The following is a 14,027-nucleotide window of genomic DNA, read 5'->3' on the forward strand; positions in this document are numbered from 1 at the left end:
TTCTAACTCCACCCATAACTTTTGGACTTTATAACATTCCCAGAAGGCATGGATTATTATAACCTAATGAAAAATGAACCTGGTAATCTAATTGAATTTACTGCAGGCCAAAGACCTATGGGTTTAACCATCTGAATAAATGATTTTATTGAAGATAAAAAACACCTCTTAATGAATTACAAGAGCCGATCCGTTACCCAACAAAATAATATACTTTTTTTTTGTCTAATTGTTTTTATGACGACAGTCAGTAGGCTATTATTCCTCTTTTCCTGCATTAATTAATGTGTCTGCAAAATGGTGCCGACAAAGGGCAGCTCTGCTTCTTGCTCCTAAGCAACTTTGCAGTATTTGTTTTTTTTGTGTATTATTTCTTACATTATTAGCCCAGGAAATGTTTTGTGTTATTACATACAGACAGAAATGTTTTTGGGATACCAGCATTACGACCTGGAATACGACTTTCCCGAATTTGATCCTTTGTTCGTACACCCCAATGCAATTGAATTGATTCCAGAGGCTGATCCAAAACACCTCCGGCAGAGAGGAGGTATTCGGAGTGGACTTCTCGTCCAACTCAGGAGGCGCGCACACCATCCACTGCTTCAGAGTATATTACTCGCTAATGTTCAGTCTCTGGATAATAAAGTAGACCAGCTCAGGGAGAGAATCTCCTTCCAGAGAGATATCAGGGATTGTAACATATACTCTGTTTCACGGAAACATGGCTCCCGCGGGATATACTATCTTTGTCCATACAGCCAGCTGGGTTCTTAGTATATTGCGCAGACAGGAATAAGGACTCTCTGGTAAGAAGAAAGGCGGGGGTGTATGTTTCATGATTAACTACTCATGGTGTGCTTGTGATAACATACAGAAACTCAAGTATTTTTGTTCCCCCGACCTACAATACCTCACAATCAAATGCTGACCGTATTACCTCCCAAGGTAATTTTTAGGTTATAGTTACAGCCGTGTATATTCCCCCTCAAGCCGATACCACAATGGCTCAAAGAACTTCCCTGGACTTTATGCAAACTGAAAAACACATATCCTGAGGCCGCATTTATTGTAGTTGGGGATTTTAACAAAGCAAATTTGAGTAAAACGCTACCGAAGTTATATCAACACATTGACTGTAGTACTCGAGCTGCTAAAACCCTTGACCACTGCTACTCCAACTTCCGGGATGCCTACAACGCCCTCCCCCACCCTCCCTTAGGCAAATCTGATCATGACTCTATTTTTCTCCTCCCTTCCTATAGGCAGAAACATAATCAGGAAGTACCCGTGCTAAGGACTATTCAACGCTGGTCTGACCAATCGGAATCTACGCATGAAGATTATTTTGATCACGCGGACTGGGATATGTTCCAAGTAGCCTCTGAGAATAACATTGACGAATACACAGATGCGGTGACTCAGTTTATCAAGAAGTGTATAGGAGATGTTGTACCCACTGTGACTATTAAAACCTACCCTATCCAGAAACCGTGGATAGATGTCAGCATTCGCGCAAAACTGAAAGTGCGACCCACTGCATTTAACCATGGCAAGGTGGCTGGGATTATGGCCAAATACAAACAGTGTAGTTATTCCATCCATAAGGCAATCAAACAGGCAAAACATCGGTATAGCGACAAAGTGGAGTCGCAATTCAACGGCTCAGACATGAGACGTATGTGGCAGGGTCTACAGACAATCACAGACTACAAAGGGAAAACCAGCCACATCGTGGATACCAAYGTCTTGCTTCTGGACAAGCTAAAAACCTTCTTCGCCCGCTTTGAGGATAACACAGTGCCACCAACGCGGCCCGCTACCAACAACTGTGGGCTCTCCTTCTCCGTGGCCGATGTGAGTAAGACATTTAAGCGTGTTAACCCTCGCAAGGCTGCGGGCCAAGACGGCATCCTTAGCCGCGTCCTCAGAGCATGCGCAGACCAGCTGGCTGGAGTGTTTACGGACATATTCAATCTCTTCCTATCCTAGTCTGCTGCTCTCCACTTGCTTCAAGATGTCCACCACTGTTCCTGTACCCAAGAAAGCAAAGGTAACTGAACTAAACCACTATCGCCCCGTAGCGCTCACTTCTGTGATCATGAAGTGATATTAGAGGCTAGCTAAGGATCATATCACCATACCTGACACCCTAGACCCACTTCAATTTGTTTACCAGCCCAATAGATCCACAGACGATGCAATCGCCATCACACTGCCCTATCCCATCTGGACAAGAGGCAGTGATGTAAAGTACTTAAGTAGTACATTGAGGTATTTTTWGTTAAGTCGTTTTATGGGGTATCTGTACTTTTCTTAACTATTTTTCTTTTGGAACATTTTTACTTTTACTTCACTACATTCCTAAAGTAAATAATGTACTTTTTTACTCCATAAGTTTTCCCTGACACCCAAAAGTACTCATTACATTTTGAATGCTTTGACTGAAAGGAAAAGGGTCCAATTCACGTACTTATCAAGAGAACATCCCTGCTCATCTCTTCTGCCTCTGATCTGGCGGACTTACTACAGACACTGACAAGAGGAATACCTATGTAAGAATGCTGTTCATTGACTATAGCTCAGCATTCAACACCATAGTACCTTCCAAGCTCATCATTAAGCTCGGGCCATGGGTCTGAACCCCGCCCTGTGCAACTGGGACCTGGACTTCCTGACCGGCCTCCCCCAGCTGGTGAAGGTAGGAAACAACACCTCCACTTCACTGCCCCCTCCTGTACTCCCTGTTCACCCATGACTGTGTGACCACGCACGCCTCCAACTCAATCATCAAGTTCGCAGACGTCACAACAGTAGTAGGCCTGATTACCAACAATGACAAGACAGTTTACAGAGAGGAGGTGAGGGCCCTGGGAATGTGGTGCAGGGGAAATAACCTCTATCAATGTCGACAAAACAATGGAGCTGATCGTGGACTTCACGGCAACTGCACCCCCTGCAATCGCAGGGCTCTCCAGAGGGTGGTGCGGTCTGCCCAACGCATCACCGGGGGAAAACTACCTGCCCTCCAGTACACCTACAGCACTTGATGTCACAGGAAGGCCAAAAAGATCATCAAGGACATCAACCACCTGAGCCACGGCCTGTTCACCCTGCTATCATCCAGAAGGTGAGGTCAGTACAGGTGCATCAAAGCTGGGACCGAGAGACTGAAAAACAGCTTCTATCTCAAGGCCATCAGACTGTTAAATAGCCACCACTAGACGGCTTCCACCTGGTTGTGTAACTCTGCACCTTAGAGGCTGCTGCCCCATATACGTAGACTTGAAATCACTGTTCACTCTAATAATGGAACACTAGTCACTTAATAATTTTCACATATTTTTGCTTTACTCATCTCATATGTATATACTGTATTATATTCTACTGTATTTTAGTCTGTCACTCTGACATTGCTCATCCTAATATTTATACAATTGTATATTCCTTAATTCAATTGTTTTACTTTTAGTTTGTGTGTATTGTTAGATATTACTGCACTGTTGGAGCTAGAAACACAAGTGTTTTGCTACACGCGAAATAACATCTGCTAAACATGTGTATGTGGCAAATAAAAAATGATTTGATTTTGATTTGGCTAAAAATAAACCATGCCATGAATAAAGAACTGATTTTTTCCCCTTCACAATGCAATGCGGTACATTGACAACTCAAAAGCGCTTTAAAGAGCCTTCTAATATTAGAAAACAAATGAATATACCAAAATAATAACTTAAACAGTCATCACTGGATTTCTTCAAATTGCTGTGCAGGAAAAGGATGTCATCCACCGTGTTTGGTCGCAGGCTCACAGCTGGCTTCTCTCTGAAACCACACATCCACCGTGTCTGGTCGCAGGCTCACAGCTGGCTTCTCTCTGAAACCACACATCCATCTGATGTGACGCTGTATCCACCGTGTCTGGTCGCAGGCTCACAGCTGGCTTCTCTCTGAAACCACACATCATCTGAGGGACGCTTATCACCGTGTGTAGTCGCAGGCTCACAGCTGGCTTCTCTCTGAAACCACACATCCATCTGAAGGGGACGCTTTATCCACCGTGTGTAGTCGCAGGCTCACAGCTGGCTTCTCTCTGAAACCACACATCCATCTGAAGGTGACACTATATCCTTTGGGACCACACAATTACTAGGTGGACAGTAGGCCTCTTGAAGCGATAGAGGAAATCAACAAGATCCACAAGTATTCTTTCATAATATCTGGCCTTATGTTATCTGTAGTTTTGTGATGCGCTGTCCCATTCCGTGGTGGACAACATTCAGTCTTCGTTTATGTAATGGACTGTAAGGCACAAGTATTCTATTTTTTGAAAATCGGCAGTCCACATGTCAAGTGTAATTGAGCCAATTGTATTTACCCAAGTTCTCTCTCAACTCCGGGGCCACCCGCCTGCTGATTTGTTTTGGCCTGATGCAGGACTCTATTGCGATAGGAAAGAGACTGACAAACATTCACACCTCAATTAATTTACAAAAGTATAGTCTAAAAGCTTGACTATGTGTGAGAAATCCCCCAATTTGTGCAACAGTTGAGACTACTGATGCTGCGGTACGTCAGAGATGAATCCTATTGTAACGTGTAGCCTAATGGCCAAAAAAAGCAAACTTGCAATGTATTCGATGCTTAATTAAGCACTCTGAAGTTTTACACTTCTAACTCTATCACAGACCATATTTGCCCTAACGAAAAATGCATCAACCCCACAAATATTTAAATGTTTTATAGTCCATTATAACATATTGTAATGCTGTTGCCTATTGGAGTATTTGTTTCATATCCTACTGATTCTGTGATCACCATGCCTCACGCAACCGCAAAAGGTTGGATAAAGCAATTTCACAAATCTGGCTGTTTTTAAACTTTGCTATGCTGTATTAAAGGCTTTACACTTGTTTTCGTTATAACAGACTCTCTGGTATTACTTATCCTTTATTTAGTATTGTTTACAGTGTTCCAAACTGGCAGATAGATTATATTGTAATCTAACAGCACCTGTTAGTCATGCAACRGTATCTCTTGCGCTTTTGACAATGATTTTACATGAGGCCCATTTGACATGATATACAGTGGCTTGCGAAAGTATTCACCTCCCTTGGCATTTTTCCTATTTTGTTGCCTTACAACCTGGAATTAAAATAGATTTTTGGGGGAGTTTGTATCATTTGATTTACACAACATGCCTACCACTTTGAAGAGGAAAAATATTTTTTATTGTGAAACAAACAAGAAATAAGATAAAAAAACTGAAAACATGAGCGTGCATAACTATTCATCCCCCCAAAGTCAAAACTTTGTAGAGCCACTTTTTACAGCAATTACAGATGCAAGTCTCTTGGGGTATGTCTCTATAAGCTTGGCACATCAAGCCACTGGGATTTTTGCCCATTCTTCAAGGCAAAACTGCTCCAGCTCCTTCAAGTTGGATGGGTTCTGCTGGTGAACAGCAATCTTTACGTCATACCCCAGATTCTCAATTGGATTGAAGTCTGGCCTTTGACTAGGCCATTCCAAGACATTTAAATGTTTCCCCTTAAACCACTTGAGTGTTGCTTTAGCAGTATGCTTAGGGTCATTGTCCTGCTGAAAAGTGAACCTCAGTCCCAGATCTCTGGAAGACAAACAGGTTTCCCTCAAGAATTTCCCTGTATTTAGCGCCATTCATCRTTTCTTCAATTCTGACCAGTTTCCCATTCCCTGCCGATGAAAAACATCCCCACAGCATGATGCTGCCACCACCATGTGGGGGTGGTGTTCTCGGGGTGATGAGAGGTGTCGGGTTTGACCCAGACATAGTGTTTTCCTTGATGGCCAAAAAGCTAAATTTGAGTCTCATCTGACCAGAGTACCTTCTTCCATATGTTTGGGGAGTCTCCCACATTCCTTTTGGCGAACACCAAACGTGTTTGCTTATTTTTTTCTTTAAAAAAAATAGTTTTTTTCTGGGGACTCTTCCGTAAAGCCCAGCTCTGTGGAGTGCACGGATCAAGTGGTCCTATCGACAAATACTCCAATCTCCGCTGTGGAGCTTTGCAGCTCCTTCAGGGTTATCTTTGGTCTCTTTGTTGCCTCTCTGATTAATGCCCTCCTTGCCTGGTCCTTGAATTTTGGTGGGCGGCCCTCTCTTGGCAGGTTTGTTGTTGTGTCATATTCTTTCAATTTTTTTATAATGGATTTAACGGTGCTCCGTGGGATGTTCAAAGTTTCAGATATTTTTTTACAACCCAACCTTGATCTGTAATTCTCCACAACTTTGTCACTGACCTTTTTGGAGAGGTCCTTGGTCTTCATGGTGCCATTTGCTTGGTAGTGCCCCCTGCTTAGTGGTTTTGCAGACTATGGGGCTACATATACTGAGATCATGTGAAAGATCATGTGACACTTAAATAAAGTCCACCTGTGTGCAATCAAACTAATTTTGTGACTTCTGGAGGTAATTGGTTGCACAAGATCTTATTTAGGAGCTTCATAGCAAAGGGGGTGAATACATATGCACGCACCACTTTTCCGTTTTTAATTTTTTCGAATTTTTGGAAACAAGTTATTTTTTACATTTCACTTAACCAATTTTGACTATTTTGTGTATGTCCTTTACATGAAATCCAAATTAAAACCAATTTAAATTACAGGTTTTAATGCAAAAAAAATGGAAAAATACCAAAGGGGGATGAATACTTTTGCAAGGCACTGTACCTAAAATACTTATATCCACTAGACTAATGAATTATATATTTTTTATTTTCGATTATTTAATTAACCTACTGTATATAATGTTATTTCAAGTTATCCCTTTGGAGCAAATGCAAAAGCGATTTGGAGTTGTTGAATAGGAGTGACAAAATGTATTACAATTGAAGTTGAATCAACTGAATGATGATGATGAAGAAGAGTGATTGAATTTAGAACAGTAGTGTAATAATTATTAAAGCTTATTACTTAATAAAACTTTTGTTACACTGTAGGGTTTTTATTCTAAGAGAAACTAAAATGGTCTGTTATATTTCATTCCATTCTTAAAATATGTGTTGACTGTATATATGCAAGTGATGTCTGCTAAATTAACAAGTTGATGGTGAAACCATGAAGCCTCTGCTACTAAGCACAGATATATATAAAAAAAGGTTTCACATATTTTGAAGACCTGAGCTATTTAATGTAGGTGTTTTATTTATTAAGAATATAAAGAATAACCTGGTGGCATTGGTAGAGAGTCTTGCGGAGAACGGAGTAAAAGTGCTCTGTAGTGTAAGTACGCAACAACTCTGTGGGCCAGGTGTAAATGGTTTAGCAGCCTTTCCAATAAATTGGAATCAAAAAGAAGCCGTCCAACCTTGATGGGCTATCAGCAGGACAATAGACTCTTGCCGAGTTTAGGGACTTTAAATGTATTCATGGGTGTTTGCGAGGCATGTCACATCACCCATCTCTTTGCATAGCCCACCAGATGCACTGTTTTCTAACCACATCTGGATGGATCCATAACGAATTACTATGGAAATAAATATCACTGAAGGACAGAAATATTGGAATAAAGTAGGCAAAAAAAAATTATGTTGCTTACTGAAACACCCAGTGTTTCTAAATTGCCATACATGTTTAACTTCTTATGGCTGGGGGGCAGTATTGAGTAGCTTGGATGAATAAGGTGCCCAGAGTAAACTGACTGCTACTCAGGCCCAGAAGCTGATATGCATATTATTAGTAGATTTGGACAGAAAACACTCTGAAGTTTCTAAAACTGTTTGAATGATGTCTGTGAGTTTAACAGAACTCATATGACAGGCAAAAAACTGAGAAACAATCCAACCAGGAGGTGGGAAATCTGAGGTTTGCAGTTTTTCCAACTCTTAGCCTATCCAAGATACAGTGGACATTTGGTCCGATTGCACTTCCTAAGGCTTCCACTAGATGTCAACAGTCTTTAGAACCTTGTTTGAGTCTTCTACTGTGAGGGAGGAGAGAATGAGAGCTGTTTCAACCAGAGGTCTGGCAGAGTGCCATGAGCTCAGTCTCACGCACTCCCGTGAGAGTTAGCTGCGTTCCATTGCATTTCTAAAGACAAAGGAATTCTCCGGTTGAAACATTATTGAAGATTTATGTTAAAAACATCCTAAAGATTGATTCTATACATCGTTTGACATGTTTCTACGAACTGTAACGAAACTTTTTGACTTTTCGTCTGGACCTAGTCTGGACGCGCGAACAAAAAGGAGGTTTTGGACATAAATTATGGACTTTATCGAACAAAACAAACATTTATTGTGGAACTGGGATTCCTGGGAGTGCATTCTGATGAAGATCATCAAAGGTAAGTGAATATTTATAATGCTATTTCTGACTTCTTTTGACTCCACAACATGGCGGGTACATGTATGGCTTGTTTTGGTGCCTGAGCGCCGTACTCAGATTATTGCATGGTGTGCTTTTTGCGTAACGTTTTTTTGAAATCTGACACAGCGGTTGCATTAAGGAGAAGTGGATCTATAATTCCATGTATAACACTTGTATTTTCATCAACATTTATGAGGAGTATTTCTGTAAATTGATGTGGCTCTCTGCAAAATCACCGGATGTTTTGGAAGCAAAACATTACTGACCATAACGCGCCAATGTAAACTGAGATTTTTGGATATAAATATGAACTTTATCGAAACAAAACATACATGTATTGTGTAACATGAAGTCCTATGAGTGTCATCTGATGAAGATCATCAAAGGTTAGTGATTCATTTTATCTCTATTTCTGCTTTTTGTGACAAACATAATTGTTTGGTGTGCTTTCGTCGTAAAGCCTTTTTGAAATCGGACACTGTGGTGGGATTAACAACAAGTTTATCTTTAAAATGGTGCAAAATACTTGTATGTTTTAGGAATTTTTCGGAGATTTCTGTTGTTTGAATTTGGCGCCCTGCACTTCCACTGCACTTCCACTGGCAGTTGTCATATCGATCCCGTTAGCGAGATTTCAACCGTAAGAAGTTAATGCTTTTCGACCTGTCCCCAAATTAATATAATTGGTGCAGAGTTTGTTTTGATATTTCAACCTGTGTGTCCTGATCGTGTCTGGTATGGGGGTACAAAATCAACATGCACGTGATGGCACACGCGCGCATCCGGTTTGGTCAGCCTGTAATGGTGAGTTTTAAAAGCATGATAGTCCTACTGTTTTGAGGATAAATGTTTGATGTGATTTTCGATTTCATTTGCATTGATGTCAGAGTGATTAGAGGGACAATAGAGAGCTGAGTACCAGACCATTAGCGGTCGTTAGTGAGTTGGGCACTACCAACGCATCAGCGCCATTCATGTACTGAGTCCATAGGAGGAGATTACTGTGACTCAACAGTGACGTGGAATTTGACTGCGGTCATGACTCAGGACTGCCAGAATGGCGGTAATGCAGTCACCGCAACAGCCCTAATCCTTACCAGACTCTTCTATTTCCATTATTTCCATCCTTCACATCTGACAGTTGAAAGGAACATGGAGGAGGCATACCCAATCTTTTCAACTATCAGTGATCAAAGGAGGGCAAGAAAACATGGAAAGCTTTGCGACGCAGCCTTTTCGCCTTACCTTGAACACATAGGTGGCTCCTCCTCCTCCTCCTCCGCCCCCTTTGACCTGTGTCTTCTTGTCCAATGGCGTCTGCTCTAAACAGATCTTGTTCAGTGTCCCGTTGGTCTACCAATGAGAAGGGAGAGAGAGTGATACCTGAGTTTCTTTATTCAGGGGAAAACAACACATTTGAGACACTATAATCCAGACTTCCTCACAAATCATGCATTGATATCAATGGAAGATACAGTGGGGCAAAAAAGTATTTAGTCAGCCACCAATTGTGCAAGTTCTGGATCATCCAAATGCTCTCTAGCAAACTTCAGACGGGCCTGGACATGTACTGGCTTAAGCAGGCTTTGTTACTTTGGTCCCAGCTCTCTGCAGGTCATTCACTAGGTCCCCCCGTGTGGTTCTGGGATTTTTGCTCACCGTTCTTGTGATCATTTTGTGGTCTTGCATGTCTTCCATTCCCTAACAATGGCCCCCACAGTTGATTTCTTCAAACCAAGCTGCTTACCGATTGCAGATTCAGTCTTCCCAGCCTGGTGCAGGTCTACAATTTTGTTTCTGGTGTCCTTTGACAGCTCTTTGRTCTTGGCCATAGTGGAGTTTGGAGTGTGACTGTTTGAGTTTGTAGACAGGTGTCTTTTATACTGATAACAAGTTCAAACAGGTGCCATTAATACAGGTAACGAGGACAGAGGAGCCTCTTAAAGAAGTTACAGGTCTGTGAGAGCCAGAAATCTTGCTTGTTTGTAGGTGACCAAATACTTATTTTCCACCATAATTTGCAAATAAATTCATAAAAAATCCTACAATGTGATTTTCTGGATTTTTTTCTTCTCATTTTGTCTGTCATAGTTGAAGTGTACCTATGATGAAAATTACAGGCCTCTCTCATCTTTTTAAGTGGGAGAACTTGCACAATTGGTGGCTGACTAAATACTTTTTTGCCCCACTGTATCTGCTAAGGTCAAGTTCCAAGCTCATATCTGTAGGTAGGATTGGGCCTTTACTAGCCTATTCCCAGATCTGTTTGTGCTGTCTTGACACATTCTACAGTCATTGTCATGCAAAACAAGACGTGTCCAAGAGCATAGGAGTACTACACCTAATGTGTTATTCTACCCAATCTACCCATCACTGCCTTGGGCTATTGTAACAAATGAGAGATTTATCGAGAGCCAAACGACCAGCGGTGCTGATGACAGGTAATAATAACCAAACAGTCAGTCCTCTTCCTTCCAACCACGACACTTTCATCAATCTGGACTTCAGGCTCCTACTGCCAGAACTGGAGACGGAGGGGCCACTACGGAGTTTGATTGACAGCTGCAGGAGGAGAGGGGGCAATGGATTCCGACCTTGGCCAGTGCCCCATGGGAGGCCGTGGATTGCCAGAGCTCATTTTCACACAGAATTACATCCCCGCCCTCCTGCCCTAACCCACACCCTCCCACCTCTGGCTGTCGCTTTTGTGTGTGTGTGCATGAGTGTATGTCTAATATGGTGTGTAAAAGCCTAAAAGGATATTAATACTTCTACAGAGGGGAGGCTGTGAGAAACATAGAACACACCAGCACTCAACTAATCAGTTTGAAAAGCCACCTTTGAGAGCATCTACTCGCTTCAGGATTATAGACCTGGTAGAAATTATAGACCTCAAATGACTCCAAATGCATCTGGGCCACCTCTCAGCTTTTCATTGTCTAACTTTTTTCTCCAAGATATTTTGATCCATTTTCCAAATGATTCCTGACTGAGAACTCCAACGTATGAGACAACTCTGGGATGACGCCAAAAACAACATCATGGGCTGAGAGTAGGGGTGTAAACGTTTAAACAAAATTGGGATTCTTGATGTTAAGAAATCACCCCTCAACGAAAAACAATGTTTTTCTATATCACAAAATATTATTTTCTGTGTTATAGTCGAAGTAGACGATTGCCTATAAAGGCCTRGGGAAAGTTGTGTAATTGAAATAACACCAGTGAGGAAGAGTCAAACTTTAGATATACTTTGATGAATTTGTGAGGCATGCAAGACAAGACATCGCAAGATACAGATTACTTAGACATATGCGCACGGTTCTTTCTGCCCCTTCCTCCCTCTCAAGCGCGCTGTCTCGTCTGCTTGCCTGTTGGTTCTCTTCACTAATGATGCGCATGTGTATTCAGTAATCGGTCTGTTGCGTGTAGAATATCCTAGCCTATTCATTGATGACAAGCCCCGCTTCACTGAAGTTGCGAGACATTGCAAGCCAAACAGCTGTGAGATACAGCTTTTGATTACCGTTTGATAGGCCTAATGCATGGTTCTGACTGTTTGCCTGGAGGTTCTGACTGTTTGCCTGGAGGCCGACCTGACTTCCCTCTCCCTCCGTTCCTCGCAAGCTCCCTCACTTTGAAAGATATACGCGTTTGTGTTCTCCAAAGTACTGCAACTAAATCAGTCTCCTTTACAAAAATACAGAATTTTAGGACTTGAGGAGTCGATTCGGAGCAGAATTGAATCTTGACACTCAGAAATGGGAGTCGACACCGGGAGTCGATGTGCAAGGAGTCGAGGAATCAATTATTTTGGAGTAGACTGTCCACCACTACGTCATCATCATCAACATTTGAGAAAATGGTCGAGAAAGGCAAGCGACAGCAGCGAAGTCCTGTATGGCAATACTTTGAGAAGTTAAATCAAGCGACTTGCCATTTCCACTGTTGGATTGAGACTCTCAACTAGGGATGTGACAAATGGAAAATGTGGGGAAATGCAAACTTTGCGAGATGTAATTGAGGTACAGTAACGGTAGTAATAGGTGCAATGCTTAACCATCTGAAAGGGACGCACTGTGAGCCCTAAACCGTTACTGGAAGCAGTGCAGTTTATGAATTTGTGTTATAATTTTAACAGAAAACGGATAAGAATGCTGTTTAAACGTTAATAATTGTTTTCCATTTCTCACATTCCTAATGAGAGTCAATTCAATCCAACAATGCTTACAGTGGAAATGGCAAAGCAGTTTTGAGGATGTTCTTCTTTTGCCATATCCCCGAGGCTTCAACATTCCAGTTTGGATCGAGCTAGGCCATGCTGTAGTCTATAATAGGCTACTTATGCACTTGTGAATAACTGACAGGATTGTGTATAGGTGTAAGTGATGAAGCAACAATTCCATCTAGTTAATTAGAAAGCAAAATTAAGCATTACTGGACTAAGAACACTGGTTTAACCTGGGTTTATCTTCAGTGTATTTGTTTTTTCCCAGGTTATCAGACCCTTCTTAGATACAGTCATCTTAGATAGGGCTCCCGAGTGGCACAGCGGTCTAAAGCACGCCATCTCAGTGCAAGAGGTGTCACGACAGTCCCTGGTTTGAATCCAGGCTGTATCACATCCGGCCGTGATTGGGAGTCCCATAAGGCGGCGCACAATTGGCCCAGCGTTGTCTGGGCCGGTCTAGGCCGTCATTCTAAATAAGAATTTGTTCGTAACTGACTTGCATAGTTAAATAAAAAGGTTAGATCTACACAGTCCACTTAGATCCAAGTGCCTGCCTAGGAGGCAGGGGCTAGGGGTTAATTTGGGATGAGGCATAATTGTTAAAGTATTGAGCCTTGACATGTATTCTGAGCTTTTGGGAATTTGGTACTCACATTGGGGCAAGCGTCCTCTCCTTTTTGTCCCACCAGGAAATGAAGCAACTCGCCCTTCTGAAGCAGGAAGTCCGCTGTGAGTTGGACACCATGTGACTTGGTCATGGCCAATACACTGCGACCGCCAGCCGCCCCACAAGCTGTGATCCTGTTTTGGAAATACACATAAACAAAAAGGCATGACTTTGGTATTACTACATTGTATGAACCAGCTGTGCATAAGGCATTATAAATGCATTTATCACATTTGCTTTAACTTAAAGGTCTGATATGTAGCTTTGTGGGCGACCCGACCAAATTCTATGTGAGTTAAATATTTGTCATCCTCATTGAAAGCAAAACTGATAAGCAGTAGATCCATTTAATGTGCACTATTTCTATGCTTCCAGTCCTTATGTTTCAGTTTTGTGTCTTTAATATTAAAAAGCCAACTCGGCTCCTTCATTCATTGAATCAGATTCAAAGCCCACTGATATTGCAAACTACTTTAACGACTTTTTCATTGGCAAGATAAGCAAACTCAGGGATGACATGCTAGCAACAAACGCTGACACTACACATCCAAGTATATCGGACCAAATTATGAAAGACAAGAATTGTACTTTTGAATTCTGTAAAGTCAGTGTAGAAGAGGTGAAAAAATTATTGTTGTCTATCAACAATGACAAGCCACCGGGGTCTGATAATCTAGATGGAAAATTACTGAGGATAATAGCAGATCATATTGCCACTCCTATTTGCCACATCTTCAATATAAGCCTACTAGAGAGAGTGTGCCCTCAGGCCTGGAGGGAAGC

At 41.8% G+C, this 14,027-nt stretch overlaps 1 protein-coding gene across 1 annotated transcript in view; it reads right to left on the reverse strand.

Moving 5' to 3' along the window:
- The window catches only part of LOC112068062 (ALK tyrosine kinase receptor-like), an 81,662-nt gene that overhangs the window by 55,257 nt on the left and 12,378 nt on the right, over positions 1-14,027 (reverse strand). The window contains 2 exon segments of the mRNA XM_070438008.1: positions 9,595-9,702; positions 13,231-13,378. Of these exon segments, the coding sequence (XP_070294109.1) occupies positions 9,595-9,702; positions 13,231-13,378 (256 nt within the window).

This window comes from Salvelinus sp. IW2-2015, unplaced genomic scaffold (genome assembly GCF_002910315.2).
Source record: "Salvelinus sp. IW2-2015 unplaced genomic scaffold, ASM291031v2 Un_scaffold83, whole genome shotgun sequence".
NCBI classification, from domain to species: Eukaryota; Metazoa; Chordata; class Actinopteri; order Salmoniformes; family Salmonidae; genus Salvelinus; species Salvelinus sp. IW2-2015.